Source organism: Gymnodraco acuticeps, unplaced genomic scaffold (assembly GCF_902827175.1).
Source record: "Gymnodraco acuticeps unplaced genomic scaffold, fGymAcu1.1, whole genome shotgun sequence".
NCBI lineage: Eukaryota > Metazoa > Chordata > Actinopteri > Perciformes > Bathydraconidae > Gymnodraco > Gymnodraco acuticeps.
The window spans coordinates 251,149-273,838 of NW_022990667.1; the positions used below are offsets into that span (position 1 = coordinate 251,149).

Consider the following 22,690-nt stretch of genomic DNA (forward strand, 5'->3'; position numbering starts at 1 on the left):
CTTTAAGATAATTCTGTTTGCTCCCCAGGGTGTCCGCGGGGTCTTGAAGTATTACAAGTTGATCAATCAATTTAGCCAAAATTAAGGCTATTAAAAAGTATTAAACGGCATTTTCCAAGGTATTACATTTTGTAGCTTGTTTTCAATAAGTATATAAATGGTCCAAAGAGGTTGTATTCTACAGTATGCCTGAATGTAATCATGGCGTAGGTGTGTAGTGTGATTCTGTGTAGTTTATTTATGGCATCCCGTTGGATTTGATGTCATCTGAACAGGACATCGCACGCTCACTGCTTGATAGCGCGCGAAGGCCCGTTTACGCCGGTTGTTAAACAACATCGTTATGGGGAAATGCAAGTTTGCGTCCAAATGGTTGGAAGATAAGGAGGAAGGACAATCAATACTGTATATAGTAAATGTGAGGTAAAGTGTGTCGCCAATGTAACCGGTTAGAACTCGAAGTGGGGATGAGGTTTAAAATGTATGGAAAGGGTGTTAAAAGGTTAAATTACATTTGACTTCAGGATTCCTGCATATACCCTGCAAAACACACTAGACGTTGTTAGTGGTTGTTGCATATGACTTCATGTGAAGTGGATAGGTAATGAATGAAACATTAGCCATATGACGGGAGGAGGTACGTTCCTATCGACGAGCTCCCTGCTTCTCCTCCAGCAGGATCTGGTTTCACACACCTGTCGACTCTGCCTCTAAACACTGTGCTGCTCTTCTCTGTTTCTGTGTCTGCTGCTGTTTTTACAAGGCCTTTATTGTTCCAAAGAAGAAGAGAATGGATGTAAAGAGCAGGAAGTCAGGCATTAGATGATAGAGGCTTGACGGGATGCCTGTGTCATGGGCACAGAGGGCGAGGCGAACGAGAAGACAAGCACAGATGAAGATGCATCTCAGCCGGAAGCTGCCAGTGTGAGTAAGATATATCTTTAACGGTGGTGTAACTTCTATAGAGGCACTTTGACTTAAACCGCAATATTTCATATCCTCCTGTCACATTTTAATTGAAAACATAGCTTCTCCAGATAAAACCCTGGAGATGATCAAAACCTTTAGCTCACATCTTATGTCATGCCGCTTGATTAAATGTGTGAAATAGATTAAAACATTTATCTTTTTCCCGTGGGAATCTATACCCTGCTGATGGATTGCCGCTTGCACAGTATGGGATGACACTGAATGAATAATATATGTGCTTTGGGTAACTTAATGAGAGCTGATGCTGCATCTGATGGAGTTACTGCTCTTCACAAGCTGAAGTGATGCAGCGTCATGTCCAGTAGACACAACATTACATCACCGTCTGTAGATTAGCAGATTAGTGTTGTTTAACTTTATCAACATGGATGCTCTGATCTTAAACTCTCATGTCTGTGAATTCTGGATTGATTAGCCTTTTGTTCAGCCTTTTGTAATCTAAACTACCTGACCTGGATAAGGTACAGAGATAAGAGACGAATGGTAGCTGCAAGGTTATGCCCTCGTGCCCTCATGCCCTTATTGTAAAAAGACTCTTGCCTTTTAGTATCCTGTAAACTCTAAAGCACTTTAGGGATTTACAGTATCAAGAGACACTTGCGGGATATTCTCCCATCATTTCAGCATCATTAACCACATCCCTCTATTACAATCCCCACAGATTGAGGTGACAACTGTAAAAGGGCAAGTCAAATATACTGCTACAATAACCCACTTTGCATTATGTGTCTTCTTTCCCGCCAATAGATCGCAGATGTGTCCGTGGAGGTTTCCACAGTGGACCACACTCTGCAGAAGATCTGCAGGAAGTACAGTAAGACCAGACGAAAGCCTAAAGGTCTCCAGAGGCTGTGGGCCCACCTGCTGAGCATCCCCCACCTCGCTGTCATCATCACAGCCGTGGTGTTTGTGGTGGTGGTGATCATGTGGTCACTGCTGTGGGTCTTCATTTGTAAGTGAGAGGATTAGGACAGTCAAAGGGCCAGTGTGTAGGAAATTATAACTTAATTCATAACCATTTTTTCATTGCTGTACATCACCTTCATAAGCTTCAAATGAGCACTTTACATCCATCAATATGTTCCCTGTGTAATTATAATACTACATCACATTGAAACTTCGCCATATAATGACTAAATGTCCTTAGTTCGCAGGGAAAGCAACAGTGGAGCGTATTTTGCCGGGATGTTCCGCGTTGCCAACGTTGAGTTTATCCCTGAGTACCGCCAGGCAGAGTCCAATGAGTTTGTGTCCATGGCTAACAAAATACAACACGTGGTATGTATCCATGTAAACCATGTGTGGATTGTTGAATGGGCCTATTGCGCACAGACACAGGGGCTTTTACCTGTGGCCTTTATCTACAAAATGTAACATGTCATATATAAGATGTCTACCAACTAAGACATTTAAGATGATCACAGAGAAACATTGAAGACACACAAAAAAACACAAGATATGCAAAACAGCGGCAAAGATACCAGAACAACCCAAAGTAACTACAAAGTGCTACAACACCACTACGAATGGCCAGAGAAACTAGAGAAACATTGATGACATGCAAAACAGTTGCAAAGAGACACAAAATGCTTACAGAACAACCCAAAATAACTAAACGGTTAAACCAAATAGTAAAAAAGACATTAAACCTCAACAAAATATTGTTTGAATATCTTTACCTTCTGCATGTCTGTGCCCAGGGGCCTGCTTTCTCACAATCTGCCCATCACATAATCCTGTTATTTACAGGATGGTTAGTGCTGACCATGAGATCTGAGAGAGTCTCACTGTTAACTGCTGGTGTCTCGTAGGTGAGCAATGTGTACAAGATGTCTTCGGTGGCCCGACTCTACAAGCAAGCTGTCATTTCAGACCTCAGGTAGGTTAGTCATGATCAGCGTGAAGCAAAATGAGCACACGCTGATATTCAGAATGTAGTTTCTCAGTTCCACACACTTATAATGTGTTTTTTCTCACCCCAGTAACACCAACAAGGGCGGTGTGCTGGTGCATTTCTGGATGGTGTTTGTTGTCCCTCGACTAAAGAGCCCTGCAGTGTGTGAGGAGTGTGTGGGAGCCATCTTTAGGGACTCAGTCCACACCAGCATGAAGAACAGGTCCAATGTAGGCTACCTGCTGGGCCTCCCAGTGGATTTAGACTCCATCCTCATTAATGGTGCGTCAGTGTGTTAAATGAACATCCCAACAGTGTGTATCAACAAAGTGTATAATAATTGTGTCTTCCTGCAGTCGTTCAGCGATCAGATTACTCATCAAATGGAGCAAGTAGGTGATGATACTCAACTCTGGTGCAGTCATAGTTCAACGAGAGGAGTGCATTAAGGTGTTTTCTCCCCTCAGGCTCACAGTGTGTAGACAAGCTGCATGCCAGCCTTCCTGGAGGGAGCGTCCCTTTAAACGTCTTCTCCTCATGGGGGGGTGTGAACTGCCATGTGAAGCTCACCTCAGTGCCCGGCTCTCTGATCCGCCTCACCGTCACCTCGTTCCTCATCGAGCCCAGCGACTGTGTGAGCGACGCTCTGACGGTGTACGACGCTCTGCTGCCCATGAGAGGGCGCATTCTGCACAGGTGAGTGTGTAGCCTCCATCAGACCAATGATTCTCTCCATGTATCACCAGAGGTGGAATCAGTATTCAGGTTCTTCACTTGAGTAAAATTACTAATACCAAGCTGTAAAAATACTCAATTCCATGTTAAAGTACTGCGTGGAGAATGGTACTTATGTAAACATATTTAAGTACGATTAGGGAAATCTACTTAAAGCGTTAGGAATAAAAGTACTAAATCAAAAGCGTAAAATCTTCACATTTAAGAAGATGGAACTGTGAATAATTTTTTACTTCTTAGCAAAATTGCTGTCAATTAATTTTCTGTTAACCCCCTCATTGTTTAAGTCACTTAAATATAATATTGGATGGTTTAATCTATACCAAATAATAATATTTTAAACTGGTTTTCCTTAGTCTTGTGTGTCAAAATCAGATTTGATAAGTAAGTAATAGAGTAGAAATATAATGTGTGTGTGTGTGTGTGTGTGTGTGTGTGTGTGTGTGTGTGTGTGTGTGTGTGTGTGTGTGTGTGTGTGTGTGTGTGTGTGTGTGTGTGTGTGTGTGTGTGTGTGTGTGTGTGTGTGTGTGTGTGTGTGTGTGTGTGTGTGTGTGTGTGTGTGTGTGTGTGTGTGTGTGTGTGTGTGTGTGTGTGTGTGTGTGTGTGTGTTGCGTGTTGCAGGCTGTGTGAGCCAGTGTCCAGTTCCTTCTCCATGGTGTCTACCTCCAATGTCATGCTGCTGTCCTTCAGGATGACCAATGGCAACAAGAGCTTCAGAGGACACTTCGAGGCCATCGCTGAAGAAAGTAAGACACATTTCCCTTGTATTTTTACATGCCAGGGGTTCTTAATCTTATTGTTTAATGTTCTTATTGCATTTTAAAGAGGCCTCTCTTGATCTTGAGGCCTCTTTAGGATGCTCCAGTGCTGAAAGTGTAACCTGTCTCTTCCAGTGTGTATGTCTCAAATTGAGACCCACGTAAAGCCTCACATCAGCGATCAAATCTACAGCCCCTTCCACCCCAGCCTCCTGCCCCCCCAGTGCTTCTGCTCCTGGAAGTTTCAGGTAGAGCCCGCACACATGCATGACTTATTTTTGTAATGCTGCCAGAAAATTGATTATGAAATGTGTTTGCATTTGATTCTAGACCCCTAACAGTGCTTTAGGAGTTGCACTGCAGTTTCAGAACTATGTATTGACCCCAAAGAGCATGAAGGGCTGTGAACAAGGCTGGTGGAAGGTCAATGAAATCATGTGAGTGGATACAACTCAAAACAAAAAGTCCACTCATTTATTTCAGATTATTTTATCCTTTTTTACAAATATCCACAAACATGAGAGTTTCTGTTGCTTTCCCTCCACAGTTTCTGCGGCAGCTACGTGGGACACAGCACGGTGTTTCGGATCGCTGACCACAGCCCAGAGGTGGAGTTTCGCTGCAGCTCACGTAACTCTGCTCAGCCTTTTCAGGCGTCGCACAGCAGCTTCAACATCAGCCAACGTAAGCAAAGCCGGGACCCAAAACATGAGTCATTAAAGCAGCCTGGAGGCGCTGTAGGAAATGGAAGATGTACTTTAGTATGGATGTTGATGGCTTTAGTTTAAACGCGTCAACAGACATAAAACTAACTTTTGTTTAATGTATCTTTCCCCACTTGTGTGTACCAGCCTGTCCAGAGAGCCACTTCCTGTGCTCCACAGGACTGTGTGTGGAGAAGAGTCGACGCTGTGACGGCCTGGACGACTGCCAGGATGAGAGTGACGAGGTCTTCTGCTGTAAGTTCACCAGGTTACTGTACTGGCTCCTTAAAATAACACAATTATACCAATCATATCAAATGTTGCATATCTTCACAGCAAAGCCTACGAAGAACTGTGGGGGCAGCAGTCCTCTGCATCCTCTGTTCGTATGCAATGGAGAGATAGACTGCACCAATGGAATAGATGAGATGAACTGCACTCAGGGTTTGAACCTTTGCTATTACTATGTGTTCCCTTCACATCCTTTGATCACTGACATTGCAATGTGTTCTCTGCTTTTGTCAGAAACGACCTGCTCCGCGATCAGGTATCAGTGCAGCAGTGGCTCCTGCATCCTGAAGAAGAACGCGAGGTGTGACGGTGTTCACGACTGTCAGGACCGCAGCGACGAGGCGGACTGCGGTGAGTGGGCGAGCAGTAGAATAATGCAGGTGGAAATCTTGGTTCAATCAGATAAAAATACTGTATTTATCCTGGGGTAGATTGGTTGCTCCATTTAATACTAATAACAATCCAAAAACGATACAAATTGTATACACCATAAGATGTATTTATGTACAATAAAAGAAGCATGCAAACTTGGTGTATCGGTAAAAATAAGATATGAATGCTGAATTGCAAAGTTTAAAAGGGTCTTCTGATTGTGAAGTACATCCTAGTGCCATGTTATAACAAGATGTTTTTCCTCCATCTTTTCCATCATCACAAAGCTGTTAAAAGGAACTGTTCATGTTTAATCAACCTCATAAAGCCACATCAACATATTGTCCAACCTGAATCGTTGGCTCTTGATGAAGGAATTGATGCTTGGTGATTATACTGCCAGTCCTCTGCCATGTCCTTCATGGGAAAGTTGTTATTTTATAACTCACCGGGCAGCGCGCTCCAAACCTGCTGACCTGCAGCAGCGAGGCGACCCCGCTGTAATGACTCTCTCTGTTAGCGGGTATTTTATCATGATGGGGTCTGCAGGTGATGGGAACAGAGATGTCTTTGATCACCCACTGATACTGCACATTTGAAAAACTTTACTTTTTAATAAGGCTGCAGCCGGCCTATCTGTCATGGTGACGACTCAGCAAGTCCACTTGGAAAACACACACTCCTATTGCAGCTCACACTGATAGAGTGACACAGCGCTCATATAAATCCTTAATAGATTGGAGTCTTATTCTACTGTTAGGCTTGAACGTCTTGAGTTTACACTTTGGTCTCCTCAGCCTGTGGTCGTCCCTCCCTGGTGAAGAAGGTGGACTCCTCGACAGGTCGTATCGTGGGGGGGGATAACTCTGCTGAGGGAGAGTGGCCGTGGCAGGTCAGCCTCCACTTCTCTGGGAACCTGTACTGCGGGGCGTCTGTCCTCTCCTCTGATTGGCTCATCTCAGCTGCACACTGCTTCAGCAAGGAGAGGTCAGTGACTCTCACTGCTGATAAACTACTTCCTGTTTGTGTTACATGGCCACAACCACAGATTTTATATTTTTGAACACTTTCAGGTACTTGCCTTTAGATTTGGAACCACTGTGTTTTAAAAATGTTTCAATGTGTCACAAAATATTAATAAATTGCCTGCAATGGAAAAGGTTTAATAGAAAGTGTGTGTATTGCCCACGTTTTTCTTTTTTCTTTGCAGTATAGAGCAGCTGTGTACCTAAATGTTTAATTAAACATAGTATAATCTTAATTGACCTCCGACCTCTGACCCCAGGCTGTCTGACCCGCGGTTCTGGAGAGCCCACCTCGGCATGCTGACTCAGGGCGGTGCCAAACACACGGCGGAGATCCAGCGGATCGTGGTGCACGAGTACTACAACGCGTACACGTTCGACTACGACATCGCCCTGCTGCAGCTCAAGAAGCCGTGGCCGGCCTCCCTCCACCCGCTGGTGCAGCCGGTGTGCCTGCCCCCCCCCTCACACACCGTCACCGACAACCACCGCTGCCTCGTCACCGGCTGGGGGTACCGCTCTGAGGAGGGTAAGCATCTCTTTGGATACAGATTACTGACTTTAATCAAATCAAATCAAAGGTTATTTATATAGCCCCTCTATCACAAGGATAGTCTTCAGCACACTCTTACAAGTTTGGACAGGGTCTGCCTCTCTAATAAATGAAAATGTATAAAGTAACTTCTGTTTAAGCCCCCAAAATGTGTGTTTATCTGTGTCCACATGTCCCCCCCCCTGCAGACAGAGTGCTGCCCTCAGTGCTGCAGAAAGCGGAGGTGTCCCTCCTGAGCCAGACTGACTGTAAGAAGAGCTATGGACCCGTGTCCCCCCGCATGCTGTGTGCCGGGGTCCCCTCCGGAGAGAGGGACGCCTGCAGGGTGAGCTCCCATCTGTCTTAGACCCCCATACTCACCTGCGTTTTAATATATAATAGTGGGTGTGAAGGATTTTTCATCGACTACATTCCTTGTGTTTTAGGGGGATTCAGGGGGTCCTCTGTCCTGCCAGGCGCCGGGCGGGGGTCGCTGGTTCCTCATTGGCATCGTCAGCTGGGGTGCGGGCTGTGGGAGACCGGGCCTACCGGGGGTCTACACCAGGGTCAACAAGTTCACCTCCTGGATCTACAGCCATACCAGCTGACACGATGAAAGGATTATTCATCCAGTGTCGGCAGGAAACTTAAACATTCTGTCTTTCACACCAAAAAATAAAAGCATCACTAAAAGCATGTATGTCGATTGTATTTTTCCAGAGCAACATCTGCTTTGTTGGGGATCTCTCACTTTATTAAGAGCACTCAAAGGTAAACAAATATGTTAATTCTCTTCAGGTGTCTTTGCTGCATTCCTCCCTCTAGTCTCCATGTTATGTCCCCACAATTTGGTGCCAGCATTTGTAATTGTGTGTCTTGCTTGGAGCCCCTGTGGAGCGTCCAAGCAGCCAAGCTCCAGCAGTAATACCTTGGGCACGTTTCCCTCAAGCTCCCCTTTGTCCCTCCCAGCTTTCCTCCCATACGCAGCGAGGAAGTTTGCCCACAATATCTGTCGCCCGGATGGTTGTGGGGATTGTACCCTTTCATAGTGCTCTCATTGTGCCCCGCACTGCATTCTGGGGGCTCCGTGTGACACCTGCCACCCACTTCAGGTGAACGGGAGGCGGTGAAAGCCCACTGCATCCGAGCCGCTCAGGTCGGATTTCTGCGCTTTTTTTTTTCAAAAGGGAAGCGACAGCGGGAGTTTCCTCTCTCTTTCTCTCTCTCCATCATTTCTATGCCTGAGGTATTGTTGCATATCGCCTCTGCGGAGCTAAACGGGACAGTGCTATGAGGACTCTCCCCAAAAGCAAAACTTGCGAAGTGTACTGCGTCTCCGGGCATGGACTCTCAGGCTGCTCCGCTGCACAGGTAAGCGCTCTTTTCATTGGGCGTAACAGATCATTGTGCCAAATGTGGCTTTGCTACTATACTCTTAATATTTATTCTATATGTTTCTGTTGCCAAATGAGTGTTTATTGAACTTGTATACCTGAATGATGCTTAATAATCCAAACCCCAGTCAGCCATGGGTCATCTTAATTGCTAAATCTGTCTCTAGGGGTGTGTGGGTGTCTTTCTCATGAATGTCCGGGGTGAGCCACTTGATTGAGTGCTGACACCGCAGAGCCAGGCCGTGGGAAAGCAGACTCGTCTAGCCACGCTTTGTCTGCCCCCCCGGGGAATCCTGCCAACCCCTTAAATGTTTTAGGAGATCCTTTCAGCTCCAAGATGCTCACCGTTCCTCTCAGTGCAGCACTCAGCCATTAAACCTGTGTCTCATTCAGGTCAAACACTGCCTTAAGATATTGCTGTCATCACTTCAGAATGAACAGACGGAACTTGAGCACACACATAAGGAAGCTGGTATGATATTTGAGTCTTTATTTCTGGAAGGGAGAGGGGGAGTTGAAGGAGCCCATCCAGCCACTGAGCCCCCCCACGAAGCCTGAGGATCGGGCGGAGGAGAAGGTGGAGGGGGGGAAAGCTCCAGCCTCCTGGAGGAGATGGATGTTCGGCGTCCTGCCTTTATTTCCCCTCGCTGCTGCCATTGCACTGACTCTCCACTTCCTAACATGTGAGTACACACCTTGTGGACTTTTCTTATTTTTTGATTTTTGACTCGCATCTTATTCATATCTCTGCAGCTCCACCTTCCTCAGTGTTCTTCCTCGGGGGCAGCGTGGAGTTCCCAAACCTGAGCTTCACCTCGGAGCTGACGGACTCCTCCTCCCCTCAGTTCCGCCTGCAGGCTCAGGCTTTGAACCACTATGTAAGTGGAGCGATGGACCTGTCCGTCTCTGAATGTCATTTAAGTTGCTGCTTGACCTTCACACTCGGGGCTGATCTCGCTGCTCTTACTTTGACTTTGTACTCTCCTAAATTATTCACAGCTGCCCTCTTTCTCCTTCCCTCTTTTCTGTCTTTACGTTCCTATTTCTTTAGCTTTGTCCTCCTCCTACCTTCAGTGTTTTGTCACCACTTTCCTCTCCTCTGCCCCTCTCTCTGGTGGTGTTAAATGTAAAGCTGAAACTGGAGCTGGGCACAGTCAGTGTGCGAGTTCCCCGGACCCCCAGAGACCCGAGCCTTTCAGGGCCGAGGACAAGCCCGGCGTTTGTGAGCCAGGCTAGGCCCCGGCAGCAGAGTGAGAGGAAGAGCAGGCCTTCAATAAAAACATTGTCTGTGTGGTTTTCACACAATCAGCCGCTCTGTGTGTCGCACACTACAGAGAGGAGGTGAACCTCCGTTTGTTGATGGGGGTGAGAGGGAGAGATAGGGCAGTAGGGCCGGGGGGGTGAGAGGATGACAGAGGGGACATTTTGAGGCAAAAGGTCAGATGCCTGAGCCGTGGAGAAACGACGATCTGACAGGTGGGAGAAGTATTCAGATCTTGTAAAAGTATCAGAGAGTAGGAATACTCTTACATCTGAATTGTAGTTGAGTAGAAATACAAAGTAGCAGAAAATGGAGATAAAAAGGGTACTTAAATACAGCATTACATATACATGTACTTGGTTACTTTACAGCACTGCAAACTGATAGGTATAAATACCCACAAACCTACTGACACACTGTAAGGCTCCTTTAATCGGCTGTGAGGGTCAGTTAGCCCGGCTTGTGAAGTGGACAGGATCTGTGCGGCCATCTGTTCATTAAAGACCAGGTGAACTGGAGGCCAGCAGCCCATACCACCCTGGGTCCTAACTCCACGCTTCACACACAATGAAGCTCTGTGCGAGTCAACATGCACACATGCAGAGTTCGATACACACACAAGAACAATGCGTTTGTTGAAGGCAGGCTGCATGTCCGACCAGGTGTGTTCATGTGTTGCTTACACGGGAAAAGTGACCTCACCTGCTCAGCTCTGATGTCACACCTCCAGCTCTACTGTACAGTATGTAGTCAAATAAACTAGCACAAAGCAGCTTTCAATTCTGTGCTGCGAACTAGATCTGAGAAAATCTTGAGAAAACTATTAGTTCATAATGACCCTAATGAAAAACAAAAAAGAACCTACATTGTAAACCTTGATGTCATTGGTTATATGCTATGTTTAGGTACCTTTTAGCTCACTCTTTGTATTCATTTTCTTGTTAACATTCATCTTAAAAGTCTCAATCATAAGACAATAATGCAAGATAAAAGAGTATGTGTTACACCCTTCTTCTTCGTCTTTTTATTTGAAATAAACACAGTTTTCAGAACTCTACGAGTCCTCGCCGTGTAGCTCTTACTACGTGAACTCAGGAATTACTGCCTTCAGGTAAGATGCACCAACAGAAAGCATACTGAGTTCATACATACGAGGAACATGCATGACTTCTACATACTCTGCTGTATTTCATTGTAAACCCTTTGTGTGACAGTGAAGGAGATGAAGGACTGAATGTCTTCTACTGGAGTAAGTTCTCCGCCCCGGACGATGTTGCCGTGGAGATCCGGAGGTCGGGTCCAGAGAGGTTTCAGCGCCGGCTCCCCGGCAGAAACAAGGTGCAGCAGGACAGCCGCAACGAGCAGCGCTACTACATGGAGCAGGACGACGACATGCTCCACCTGCTGGGTACACACTCTCACAGTACAGCATGTTCTCCACACTGTAGACGACTGGAGGGTCAGAAATATGTAGATATTAGCAGGATAACTTTATTCGTCCCAAAGAGGGAACATTTACATTGTTACAACAAAAGTGAAGAGCCAAATATTAGCGTCAAATACAAAAAGTATACAAGTTGTGTGTATAAAGTAGTGTGATGGCAGCCGGGTCACAGTAGTATAAAAGTGGAAGTATATATATTGCAAAGGTATTTTTCTTTGCTTCATCTTATCAATAACTAAAATTGTACCCGTGTATCATCAATTATGGTTGTATACTCTGTGTTGCTCTAGATTGGTACTGGATTTGAGAAGTTTTTTGACGTGTGTGTGTGTGTGTGTGTGTGTGTGTGTGTGTGTGTGTGTGTGTGGGTGTGTGTGTGTGTGTGTGTGTGTGTGTGTGTGTGTGTGTGTGTGTGTGTGTGTGTGTGTGTGTGTGTGTTGTGTGTGTGTGTGTGTGTGTGTGTGTGTGTGTGTGTGTGTGTTGTGTGTGTGTGTGTGTGTGTGTGTGTGTGTGTGTGTGTGTGTGTGTGTGTGTGTGGGTGTGTGTGTGTGGGTGTGTGGGTGGGGGTGGGTGTGTGTAGGTTTGGACCCTGACGACTTTGAAGTAGATGAAAAATCGGACAAGAGTAAGAATCCAACAGCTTCCAGAGCGGGAAGTGGCAGCTTGGCTTCCAAGGTGAGGAGGGGATCTGACTTGATGTTCATATTACAACACGTAAAGACCTGGGTATTCATAAAGCTTCCCAGTTCAAAGATGTACTACTAGCTATGACATGTGGCCCCTGTTTCTAAGTCAAAAATGTGAGGAAAAAGTGTTTATTTTTGCCATTAAAGCTGCTTTCAAGGCCATCTCTCCCTCCCTCTAGCGATGTCCTTTGACCTCTACGCCAAATACGGCAACAACCGCACCCTGAGCCTGGTGAATCCCAAGAAGCCGTACTACCAGTGGCGTCTCCGCGTGCCCTCGGGTCACGTGGTCCGCCTGGTGGTCCTCACGCTGCACGGTGCCACGCCGGGGAGCTGCACCGCCCACAAGCTCTCCGCCTACGACTTCCTACTGCCATTACAGAACAAGATAATCGCAAGGTAAAGTTTTCTCTGTGCAAACATGTCCTGAACAGTGAAAAGAGAAAACGGTGTCCAACGGTGAAACACTCGTTAGTGCAGCAGTCAGTCGTACAATTAAATACAGAAGTAAATCCCAGATCAAATGTATGTTAAAGGCACTTAGAAATATAGTCTTCAGTGGTTGTAATGTTATATTAAATGTCTGTTTCCTTGTTTCTTATCTTAATATTGTCCTTGTTCATGTTGCAAATGGAGCTGCTGTGATGCAAGAGTATGATGGTGTTGTAACATGTAACATATCCTGGGTGCATGTACGTGTCTCAGGTGGTGTGGGCTTCCTATTTCCCGTTCGTCTCCCGTCATGAAGCTGACGTCCTCTGGGAACGTGATGTTGGTCACCTTCTCCTTCAGCAGGCAGAGGGACGGAGCCATCTTCAAAGCTTACTTCCAAGCCATCCCAAAAGCAGGTGAGAAAGCTCTTACAAACACACAACGTCATCACAATCAGAAATCCTTTACAGCGTACCTTTCAGCTAAGGGGACAGATTAAGAAAACATTAAATAGTAGAATTACATCATGGATAAAGAGGCAAGCGCACGTTTATAAAATACAAATCAAATAAGTACACATCCAAGCTAGACAAGATAAGTAGCAGCATTAAGACAAATAAATGAAAATATTAAAAAAGTATAGTTTAAAACACTATATATAACACATACAATTTCTACTACTCTTCAGTCTTTAATCGTGAGGTTTCTTTGGGAGTTTGTCCTTGTTACTGCGAGGGTCCAAGGACAGATATGCTGTAAAAACCGAAAGCCTTTGTGATATTGAGCTATATCAATAACGTTTTATTGACGGATATGTTGAGTTACTTTGCCCTGTTGCTGTTGTGTCTCCTTCACTGTGTCACTGTCTCCCCCTGCAGGCTGTGGAGGGTCCATTTCCTCCTGGAACGGCTCCATTTCCTCCCCATACTACCCCTCCTATTACCCCCCTAACATAGACTGCGCCTGGACTCTACGGGTGAGTGTGTGCACACAGGCTAAAGCGTGTTAGAAGGAAGAAACAGTAAAACATTGAATTATGTCTTGTTATCTGTCATTTGGCACGTTCTGAACGCTCTCTTTGGTCCTCTATGCATACCTTCAGACGCCGTTGCCAGGATACCTGATCTCCATGACGATCGTGATGATGGACATTCAGGACGCCTCGTCTGATGGATGTGAGAAAGACTGGCTGGCCATCGGAGGGGTCAAGTAAGACTAAACTGAACCGTGTGGGCCTCAAGCTGTAACATTAAGAGACATTTTTACTTCATTTATGTGTTTTTTCGTATAATTGTGACTTTCTTTGTGGCTACATTTGTCATTTAAAAGTAATACACCATACTTTTGTGCTCCTCTGCTTCCAGGCTGTGTAACCCAGTGTCGGACAGCAGCAGGAAGCGAGTGTACTCCTCTCCCATCTCCCTCCACTTCCATTCAGATGAGTCTCTCACTCACAAGGGCTTCTACCTGCTCTACCGAGCCTTCTCTCCAGAGGGCAGTGAGTCAAATCTGATGCTTTCAAATAAAGGGGAGGAAATCAATTCATGTAATATTATCTCCTACATTCTTTATTGATTTACAACTTCCAGGAATCGATATTCTGAAAAATATAATTTCCTTAAGAGGCAGAAAGCCTAAGCCCACAAACATCTTGCATTTTAATTTTTTGTACAACTTGATGTTGCTTAGAATTGAAACATACTAAACACTTTTGGAGTTTACTTTTGTAAATCCGGCATAAATAAATGTTGCATTTTGTGTGTTCGCATTATTGAAATCGGTTGATATAACTTCTTCAAATACAAAAACTCCATCTATATCTCTAAAATAAAAATGTAATCAGATCATGTGACACGGAAAGACTCACAGTCCTACTTTCAAACTGTAATTTACAGAGAGGAGAGTTGTTCATTCAGACTACCCGGGGTTAAAACATCAACCTTTACACTGTACTGTATATTTGAGTCTCTTTCCTGTGCCTCCAGCCTGTCCTCGGGAGTTTCGCTGTGGAGACGGACGCTGCGTCCCTCTGAGGAAGGTGTGTGACAGAGTGAAGGACTGCTCAGACGGACGAGACGAGGCTAAATGCTGTAAGTCTTTTGCCTGAGAGACTAGATGCAAACACGTCCCCCATTTTCTATATTCTGAACTTAAGACCTGACCTTTGTGCTGCACTCAGATTTGCCTGTGTTTGTGTGTCTCTATGTGCATGTTTGCACATATGCATAAAACATGTAGCATCCTGCAGGCCAGGTGAAGTGCAGTGTGGGAACGGCCAGTGTAAGCCTCAGAGCAGCCAGTGTGTGATTCAGAGCAGCAACTGTGCAGACAGCAGCGAGGAGGGCGGCTGTGGTGAGTGCAACATCAACATCTGTGTGTGTGTGTGTGTGTGTGTGTGTGTGTGTGTGTGTGTGTGTGTGTGTGTGTGTGTGTGTGTGTGTGTGTGTGTGTGTGTGTGTGTGTGTGTGTGTGTGTGTGTGTGTGTGTGTGTGTGTGTGTGTGTGTGTGTGTGTGTGTGTGTGTGTGTGTGTGTGTGTGTGTGTGTGTGTGTGTGTGTGTGCATTTTAAGATTAAAACTGATGCGTTTGTTTACAGGAGGTAAATGTTACCACGTGTGCCCCAACAAGGTCTGTCTGCAGAAGTCTTCTGTGTGTAACGGTGTTGTTGACTGCAAAGACCGCAGCGATGAGCTCAACTGTACCAGAGCATGTGAGTGTTCCTCAGACATCACAATTTAAGTGTATTTTCTTAAAAAATTGTATTTCTACGTGCTTTTCTCTCTATTTTAAAGGATCCTTGTGTCCCACTCTTTAGACTTTAAAGGCTGCTCCTCCTCCTCGTACAAATGTTCCAATGGGAAGTGTGTGAGTAAGGTTAACCCCGAGTGTGACGGAGTAAAAGACTGCTTTGACGGCTCTGATGAAATGCGCTGTGGTAAGTTCTCACTCCAAAAACTCAACCTTCTCTAATGGCGACTAAAACTGACATTTCAAAAGAGAATTCTGCTCTTGTTTGCGTCTCCTCCTCCGTCTGCATGTCCCAGGCTGTGGCACCAGGCCCAGGAAGAGGACTAAGATCGTGGGGGGCTCTGATGCCGGGGCGGGGTCCTGGCCGTGGCAGGTCAGCCTCCAGATGGATCGATACGGTCACGTCTGTGGAGCCACGCTGGTGGCTAACCGCTGGCTCATCTCTGCAGCTCACTGCTTCCAGGACTCAGACGCCATAAAGTGAGAAAGAACGCTTCTTACTGGACTCCACCACTTTTCCCTTCAGCAACCGTTCTTTATCCATCTGTATATTGTGTCTTCATATTGTACCTTTCACATGTAATTGAATATGCTATTCCTTGCACACTTAATGTAAATAATATCCTCATTTTAAATGTTGTTAGCTGTAAGTTGGCCCCTCATAGTGCTTAATTAACAGATAGTCTACAGATGTAATGTCTTTCACTTTAAACATTTTAGTTCTGTTTTATTTTCTATTTTGAGAAGCGTATGTTTGTTTGTTTTCTACACATGCTGCTGTGACGAGAACATTTCCCAAGATGGGATCAATAAAGTGAATCTTGTGTTATGTGTGTGTTCCTGATGTTGTGCCTCAGATACTCAGACGCCCGTGCGTGGCGGGCCTACCTGGGGATGCGTGTGATGTCTGTAGGGAGCAGCGGCGCAGCCACCAGAACGATCCGCCGCATCCTGCTCCACCCGCAGTACGACCAGTTCACCTCCGACTACGACATCGCCCTCTTGGAGCTCAGCGCCCCCGTCTTCTTCAACGACTTGGTGCAGCCCGTGTGTGTTCCTGCGTCCACACACAGCTTCACAACAGGCACCAACTGCTACGTCACAGGGTGGGGGGTGCTCATGGAGGACGGTAAGAGCTAACTTTTTGAAACAAACTTGAAACGACCAATTTTTTTATTTTCAATACGTTTTGATTTTGTTTCGATTAAAGGTGAGCTGGCCTCTCGCTTGCAAGAGGCCCCGGTGAAGATCGTCAACAGGAACACGTGTAACAAGCTGTACGACGACGCTGTCACTCCCAGGATGCTTTGCGCTGGGAACCTGCACGGAGGGGTGGACGCCTGCCAGGTGAAGTATTCATTTTTCTAGAAATGTGGCTTGCCTTATTGAATTCAATTTAAATTCAATAATTCCCAATACATCTATACAAACCACAACAGAATGTGTGTAAAATAATTGGGACTCATACATTCATATTTATTTTGGTCATTATGCTGTGTGTCTCTATGTGTGAAGGTGAATAGCAACGCAGCTAAGATAATGCTTAACACATTTCCAATACAGCTTGAAAACTGGAGATGGCCAATGTAAAACTAGTTACAAGTTTAAAATAATATATAGCATCAAAAAGTCAGTAAGACCATTTCAATCAGGAGAGACTTCATTTTGTTTAAAGAACATTTATTGAAATGCAGCCGTGAGCTTATAGGGAACCCCCCCGGGGTCTAGACACTGGTGGTGATGCTAAAGATCTGGATTTGATGAGGAGATGGGATGAAGAGGGGATGTGATGAGGTCTTTGGATTAGCTCTCTTGGCACTGGATGTGATGAAAGGAGGTGGATGGGGAGGAGGCGGGCGGCAGCATGAATGCCTGAAATCACAGCTGACTGCAGGAGAGAGGAGAACCATTTTGAAGTTTGGCTGCAGCACGGTGATTGGCTGCTGGAGATTGAGGTGGATGTAATAGGTCAACAGAAAGCCCGTGATGAGCTGATTATAAGCAGTTGCGGAGTGAATGAATACCAGTCTTCCTGAAAGAGTGTGTGTGTGTGTGTGTCCTCAGGGAGACTCAGGAGGCCCGTTGGTGTGTCTGGAGCGAGGCCGCCGCTGGTTCCTGGCGGGGATCGTGAGCTGGGGCGAGGGCTGCGCGCGGCAGAACCGTCCCGGCGTCTACACCCAGGTGGTGAAGTTCACCGCCTGGATCCACCAGCAGACTAAAGGACAGGTGTGACTGAACACCACACTGACATGAAGAATAAAACAAACAGTCTTAACACACAGGACAGAGGTCTCAGACCTGGAGTCCATCTTCAGACGGTTGTCGTGATTTCACGGCAACACATTCAGTCCGTTTTTTGGGAGCGTGTCCATGGCAACGGGCCAGCACGGGCCATCCTCAATGCTCAAACAACCAGCTTCCTCAAAATTGACATCGGCTATGGCAAAAATAGGTAACCTGTTTATTTTTACTTGATTATGGGTCGTTAAACATAAATAAATAAAAAACCCAACCACACTCTATTAAAGTATCCCATACACAATTTACAAGATTCTTTAATATAAACTAACTGATCTGTGGGTCAATATTTAATTCTAAAGTCAGGCCAAAGTATGATAACTAGCCAGGTTATCTTGTGCATATAAATGTAGCTGAGTACTTCCTGTATTGCCTGTCACAGCGATGGTTCACTATAGTGTCCAATCAGGTGTTGCCAACAACAATCACTGTGGAAAGAGTTCTCTCCGGACACACACATGTAACCGTATATTTCTCATCTGCATTCGTCCATGTACTGTATATGTGTGTTCATGTTTGTGGTTATTGTACTGTACTGTGTGTATGTGCATTTCATGAGTTGAGTCGTAGCATTATGTCCAATATATTCTGTAATGGTAGAGAAGTGAATAATCCCTCAATAGGAGGTGATAATATATTTTGCATTTCAGTTTGATTTAATTTATCTTTACGGTGCCTCCTTTATACTTTATGCTCCATGAAGAGTGTGACGACTACTCCCCTTTAAACTCTGATGCTGCCTTACGATCAATATAAGATCATTTTATACCAATATTTTCTACGCAGACGCACATGCATGTTCCTGTTCCTCCCATCAGCATACATCACCACCCTGTGGCCAATGCACACTATTTTTTATTTCATGTCCTGAGGGAATAATGCATTTTACACCCAAAGGATGTAGGGTTTGAATCATTGATAAGGATACCAGATAATATGCTTTTACATTAAAGAAACCATTTCCAATGCAGCAGGTCCTGACAAAACTGTTTTAATTATTGCTGCAATTTTCTTATTACCTATACTGTTTTGTGTTTTATAATTTCCACAAGTGAAATTAGGTTTTATATAATGTTCTTCATCTAAACTATTGATTCATTGCCTCATTTGTTGTTGGTGCTTTTGACTGAAAAGTGTTCAATATGACTCACCTGTACAGCACAATCGTTTTTACTCTGCACTATCACTAATAATATAACATAAGCAGGAAGTCACATTCAAATGTAGGATTCCTGTCACTGTTTCCGAGTTGCGTAAAGTGTTGCTATTCAGAGGTTAACACTTCTTTATTTACTTTAAAACAAAAAATAGATCACCCATTTCGCAATATCAGAAACACAACTGTCAAGTTGAGGAACCAACCGTGTTCTCCGGTGCCTACGTGCTGATCATCCCGTTTACCAATCCAGAGTGCAAACCATGGTCGTGCCCATCCAAATGGTGGTTCGTAATTCTACTCTTCTGGAAATTACAAAACATGCAGATTATTAGAAAGGAAATTAAATGTTAATGTCGAAAATAATGCTTAAGAATTTGACTAAAAGAAAGAGGTTTTTTTTTTTGCACCATTTAATTTAATTTACAACTCACTGGTCGATTGCTTGATCACTGGGTAGAGCTAAAAGGGGGACTGCTCTTACGCGCCTTGGGTGTGTCAATGGACGTCACGGAAGTCCGCTATCCGGTGGCTGCACTGTGGGAACTGTATATATCCGCGCCACTATCCAAAACGATGGGAAAAAGTTGCACTGGAGTTCAAGCGTGGTGTCCTGTTGCGTGATCTCCCGCAGCTATCCTCAGGAAACCAACCAGCTCCATTCACTGACCATCAGTGCGCTGAGTTACTCTGGAGGGGCAAACACATCAGCAGGAATAAAACTCCTTCCATCATTTACATTTGAAACCTCGCTCGCTGCTCGGGAGTCACCAGAGATGATGAACCTTATCCTCATCTGCCTGCTATGTGGATTGTATGGAGTGCTTGCAAAAGGTGAGTAACAAGTGTTAGAGATCACCTGCTGTATCAACGAGGTAGTGTTCACATACCTATTTAGTATTTTAATTCACAGGCAAATGTTTGTTAGTTTTGCTTCAAATGTTATGCATGTGGGAAAGTGCATTTTACGCACGACTTTTATTATTTACCATAAGCTGGAGAGTCCTAGGTAATAATGCGTCTTGACGCTCTTTCAAAACCGTTATACATTCAGTCTTCACTTTGGAGGAACACAATAGACGCACAGATGCGCCTCTTTATGGCTCATTTATTGGTCAATTAAGCCGTCGGTGCGGTCGTGTGTCTGGGGCAGTCCGGCTTGTAAACCTCTATTAGTGCCGAGTGCAGTGGGGGAGATAAGCGCTATCCTGCGGGACACTTGTTTGGATAATGCGCACCCCTTTGGCCCGGCTCCTTGTGCGCTTGGCCCCGGTTGAATGGACACACGCAGGGCGTTGTTTCCTGAGACTGATGAGTTTCTCTAATGAAAAGTTCAGATTGAACAGAGCGAGGGGTCATGACCAGTATGAGGAAAATATCCAGAGAGCAGGAACAGGGGTTCATCTCTGCTTGTTGCTCAAACCCTCCCAATCTACCTCTGTGCTGTTATTCATTACTTCAATTATTCTCAAAGAAAAAAAAGTTCATATAATTCATCATGTAGCTAGACTGTTCAGATGATCTAGTTAATCTCTTTTACTGAATTTAATATATATTTTATATTCATGACTAACACACATTGAGCAGTCACGGCTTTTTAAATACTTGTTTTAAATGTTTAGTTTATTTGAGAAGTTAAAAAACGAATCTACACAAATAACTTTGAATGGCCTTACTTTGATCGGCATTACGTATTTATAGTTTGGGATTGTTTAGTGTAATTGTTGACAATATTCTAAATTTAAAAGAAATATACTATATTAATAATTAGAGAGATGTGTCCAACATGCATAATCATACATTCATAAAGACATTTAACATAGTTACCGTCAGTTAGTTATTATATTAACCTTATAGTGTTTTAAAAAATGTAAAATACAGGTGGATATATTTTTAGAAAACCAATGTAATAAAGCCCACACCTATGACATGATGCATAACGAAGTCATTTTAATTATAACAACAGTAAGTTGGCTTAATTGGTTCTTTTAAAATCCAGACAATTTCTCCAGAAAAATGTTGTCTTCGTCAGTTTGAGGCGTATCAGATCAAATGTAGTTTTATCACCCCCAAAAGTTACGAGGTTCACTGGGAGAAATCTTGAACAATCGTTTCAAAAATGTATTTAAAATCCTCAAATGTTCATCACAGTCAGTTAAAGTTTCCGATACCTAAGTGTGTGTTTTTCACTTTGCTGTGGTTTAAAATGTGTGATTTAGAAATAAAAACATCTTTCTAATGAAATCAGCAGGAAAACTGCGCTGTGTTTTCGACCCTTCACAGCTTGTTGAAAAGGCCCTGACTTCCCCTCCGTCTTCCCTTCCCCGTGTGTGTGTGTGTGTGTGTGTGTGTGTGTGTGTGTGTGTGTGTGTGTGTGTGTTTGTGTGTGTGTGTGTGTGTGTGTGTGTGTGTGTGTGTGTGTGTGTGTGTGTGTGTGTGTGTGTGTGTGTGTGTGTGTGTGTGTGTGTGTGTGTGTGTGTGTGTGTGTGTGTGTGTGTGTGTGTGTGTGTGTGTGTGTGTGTGTGTGTGTGTGTGTGTGTGTGTGTGTGTGTGTGTGTGTGTGTGTGTGTGTGTGTGTGTGTGTGTGTGTGTGTGTGTGTGTGTGTGTGTGTGTGGGCTACTCGCACACTGTGAAATTCAAGGAAATGGTTAGGAAGTGCTAGCAGTGTGAGTAATGCCAGATCTGCTCAATGGGGCATCCACTGGGAACAATGATGCTGACAATGAATGGTAATAATGGACGTTAGTGAAAAGCCTGCTGCCAAACAACTGATTTAATACTCGGAGCAGAGACAGTTGTGTTTTGAGCAGTTTTCTGTGCAGTCAGAGTGAAGGACGGACTTCCCTGAACGATGTTTCCGCTGTTGTTGTGAGGAAGGAAGGGCGGACAGACAGTCGTCTTCATCTCTCATTAATAAACCTCAGCGATGGAGTGGAGAAATGCATTGATTTGATAAACAAAAAGGACACTGCTTACGCATTTCCACAGCGAGTTGTCAAGTGGCCTGAGCGAGGAGATGTGCCGAGGGGTCAAAGATACCGTGTCCTGGATGGAGTACGTGCCGTGGAGCCGGGACACACCAAGACTGGTTCCGCCATCAGTCAAGAGTCCGGTTTAGTCCGGTTTGTGATGCTCAGAGCTTACAGGAACTGTCCACAATGTTTATTGGTTGTAAAGTGTTTTGTCCTCCAGGATTTCCTTGGAAAGTGGGCTCATAGTTAAGTGACAACACAAAGGGACTTAGAGTCTCGTTCATGACGCCCAATTATATATTATATATATGATGCGTCTTTTAGGGTTATTAATAAACAAGACGCCCTGTTTCAATGGAGTCCAAGAACTCTAATCCCAATTTCAGAGCGTAATCAGAATCTGGTGCTGATTTAGATTTCTGATGAACCAATCCTCATCACATTAGAACTGCAAACAGATTACCTATACAACGTTTTGGGATTTTGCCGCTACTACATGTCTTCTCATCCTGTCTTATCTCTGCAGACAAGGCTCAGAAGGGGAAGTACAGCGTCCCGATTCTAGATGTGAAAACCCGGCAGCTGGTCCTCGACACCAACCAGACGCTACTGCTCAGCTGCAGGTGAGTTTCAGGTAGAAGGATCCAGGTCAGGAAACCCTCATATGGAAATTGGTGCAGCATTGCAATCACCATGATTGAATCAAAGCAATCCCTCCAAACATTTCCATCTTTAATCCTTAAAAACACAAAAAACATGACAGAAAAGGAAGAGGAAACATCCATACAGTAGCATCCTCATTAGCTGGAGGTGAATGCCGATCTCAAGGTTTCAAGTTTCAAGGCTTTTATTGTCATGTGTGCATTAGCTACAGTGTAGTTATGACAATGAACATCTGAGGTCACAGGCTCCTCCAACAGTGCAACACAATACAACAGAAAACATAGAATAGAATAGAAACAGAATATAATAGAAACTGTGCAGAATAGTCATTGGAA

At 44.6% G+C, this 22,690-nt stretch overlaps 2 protein-coding genes across 4 annotated transcripts in view; both read left to right on the plus strand.

The window, feature by feature from the left end:
• The first annotated feature begins 804 nt into the window (after window positions 1-804).
• LOC117555009 lies at window positions 805-18,539 on the plus strand. Its single transcript, XM_034229659.1, has 37 exons — window positions 805-924; window positions 1,738-1,942; window positions 2,138-2,268; window positions 2,802-2,869; window positions 2,973-3,166; window positions 3,241-3,276; window positions 3,352-3,580; window positions 4,241-4,365; window positions 4,513-4,625; window positions 4,708-4,814; window positions 4,925-5,061; window positions 5,229-5,336; window positions 5,418-5,525; window positions 5,607-5,723; window positions 6,542-6,731; window positions 7,030-7,298; window positions 7,511-7,647; window positions 7,748-7,895; window positions 8,414-8,457; window positions 9,198-9,378; window positions 9,449-9,573; window positions 9,747-9,917; window positions 11,000-11,067; window positions 11,171-11,364; window positions 12,266-12,485; window positions 12,792-12,934; window positions 13,397-13,494; window positions 13,621-13,727; window positions 13,883-14,016; window positions 14,504-14,608; window positions 14,757-14,870; window positions 15,114-15,227; window positions 15,333-15,452; window positions 15,562-15,745; window positions 16,123-16,394; window positions 16,476-16,612; window positions 17,330-18,539. Exons 1-37 carry the CDS (start codon window positions 853-855, stop codon window positions 17,495-17,497), a joined length of 5,193 nt encoding a protein of 1,730 aa, XP_034085550.1. The 5' UTR covers window positions 805-852; the 3' UTR covers window positions 17,498-18,539.
• Window positions 18,540-19,279: 740 nt separating this feature from the next.
• The window catches only part of flt1 (fms related receptor tyrosine kinase 1), a 34,901-nt gene continuing 31,490 nt past the window's right edge, over window positions 19,280-22,690 (plus strand). For all 3 annotated transcript variants that reach the window (XM_034229654.1, XM_034229657.1, XM_034229655.1), the window contains exons 1-2: window positions 19,280-19,553; window positions 22,219-22,315. In XM_034229654.1, the coding sequence (XP_034085545.1) occupies window positions 19,496-19,553; window positions 22,219-22,315 (155 nt within the window). In that variant the 5' untranslated portion in view covers window positions 19,280-19,495. The remainder of the gene's footprint in view (window positions 19,554-22,218; window positions 22,316-22,690) is intronic.

Excerpts from the sequence above, each read along its gene's own strand:
- LOC117555009 (XM_034229659.1), top strand. The coding sequence starts at position 853 with ATGGGCACAGAGGGCGAGGCGAACGAGAAGACAAGCACAGATGAAGAT. Across the intron at positions 2,269-2,801 it reads CTAACAAAATACAACACGTG|GTGAGCAATGTGTACAAGAT; the intron begins GTATGTATCCAT and ends GGTGTCTCGTAG. Across the intron at positions 15,746-16,122 it reads CAGGACTCAGACGCCATAAA|ATACTCAGACGCCCGTGCGT; the intron begins GTGAGAAAGAAC and ends GTTGTGCCTCAG.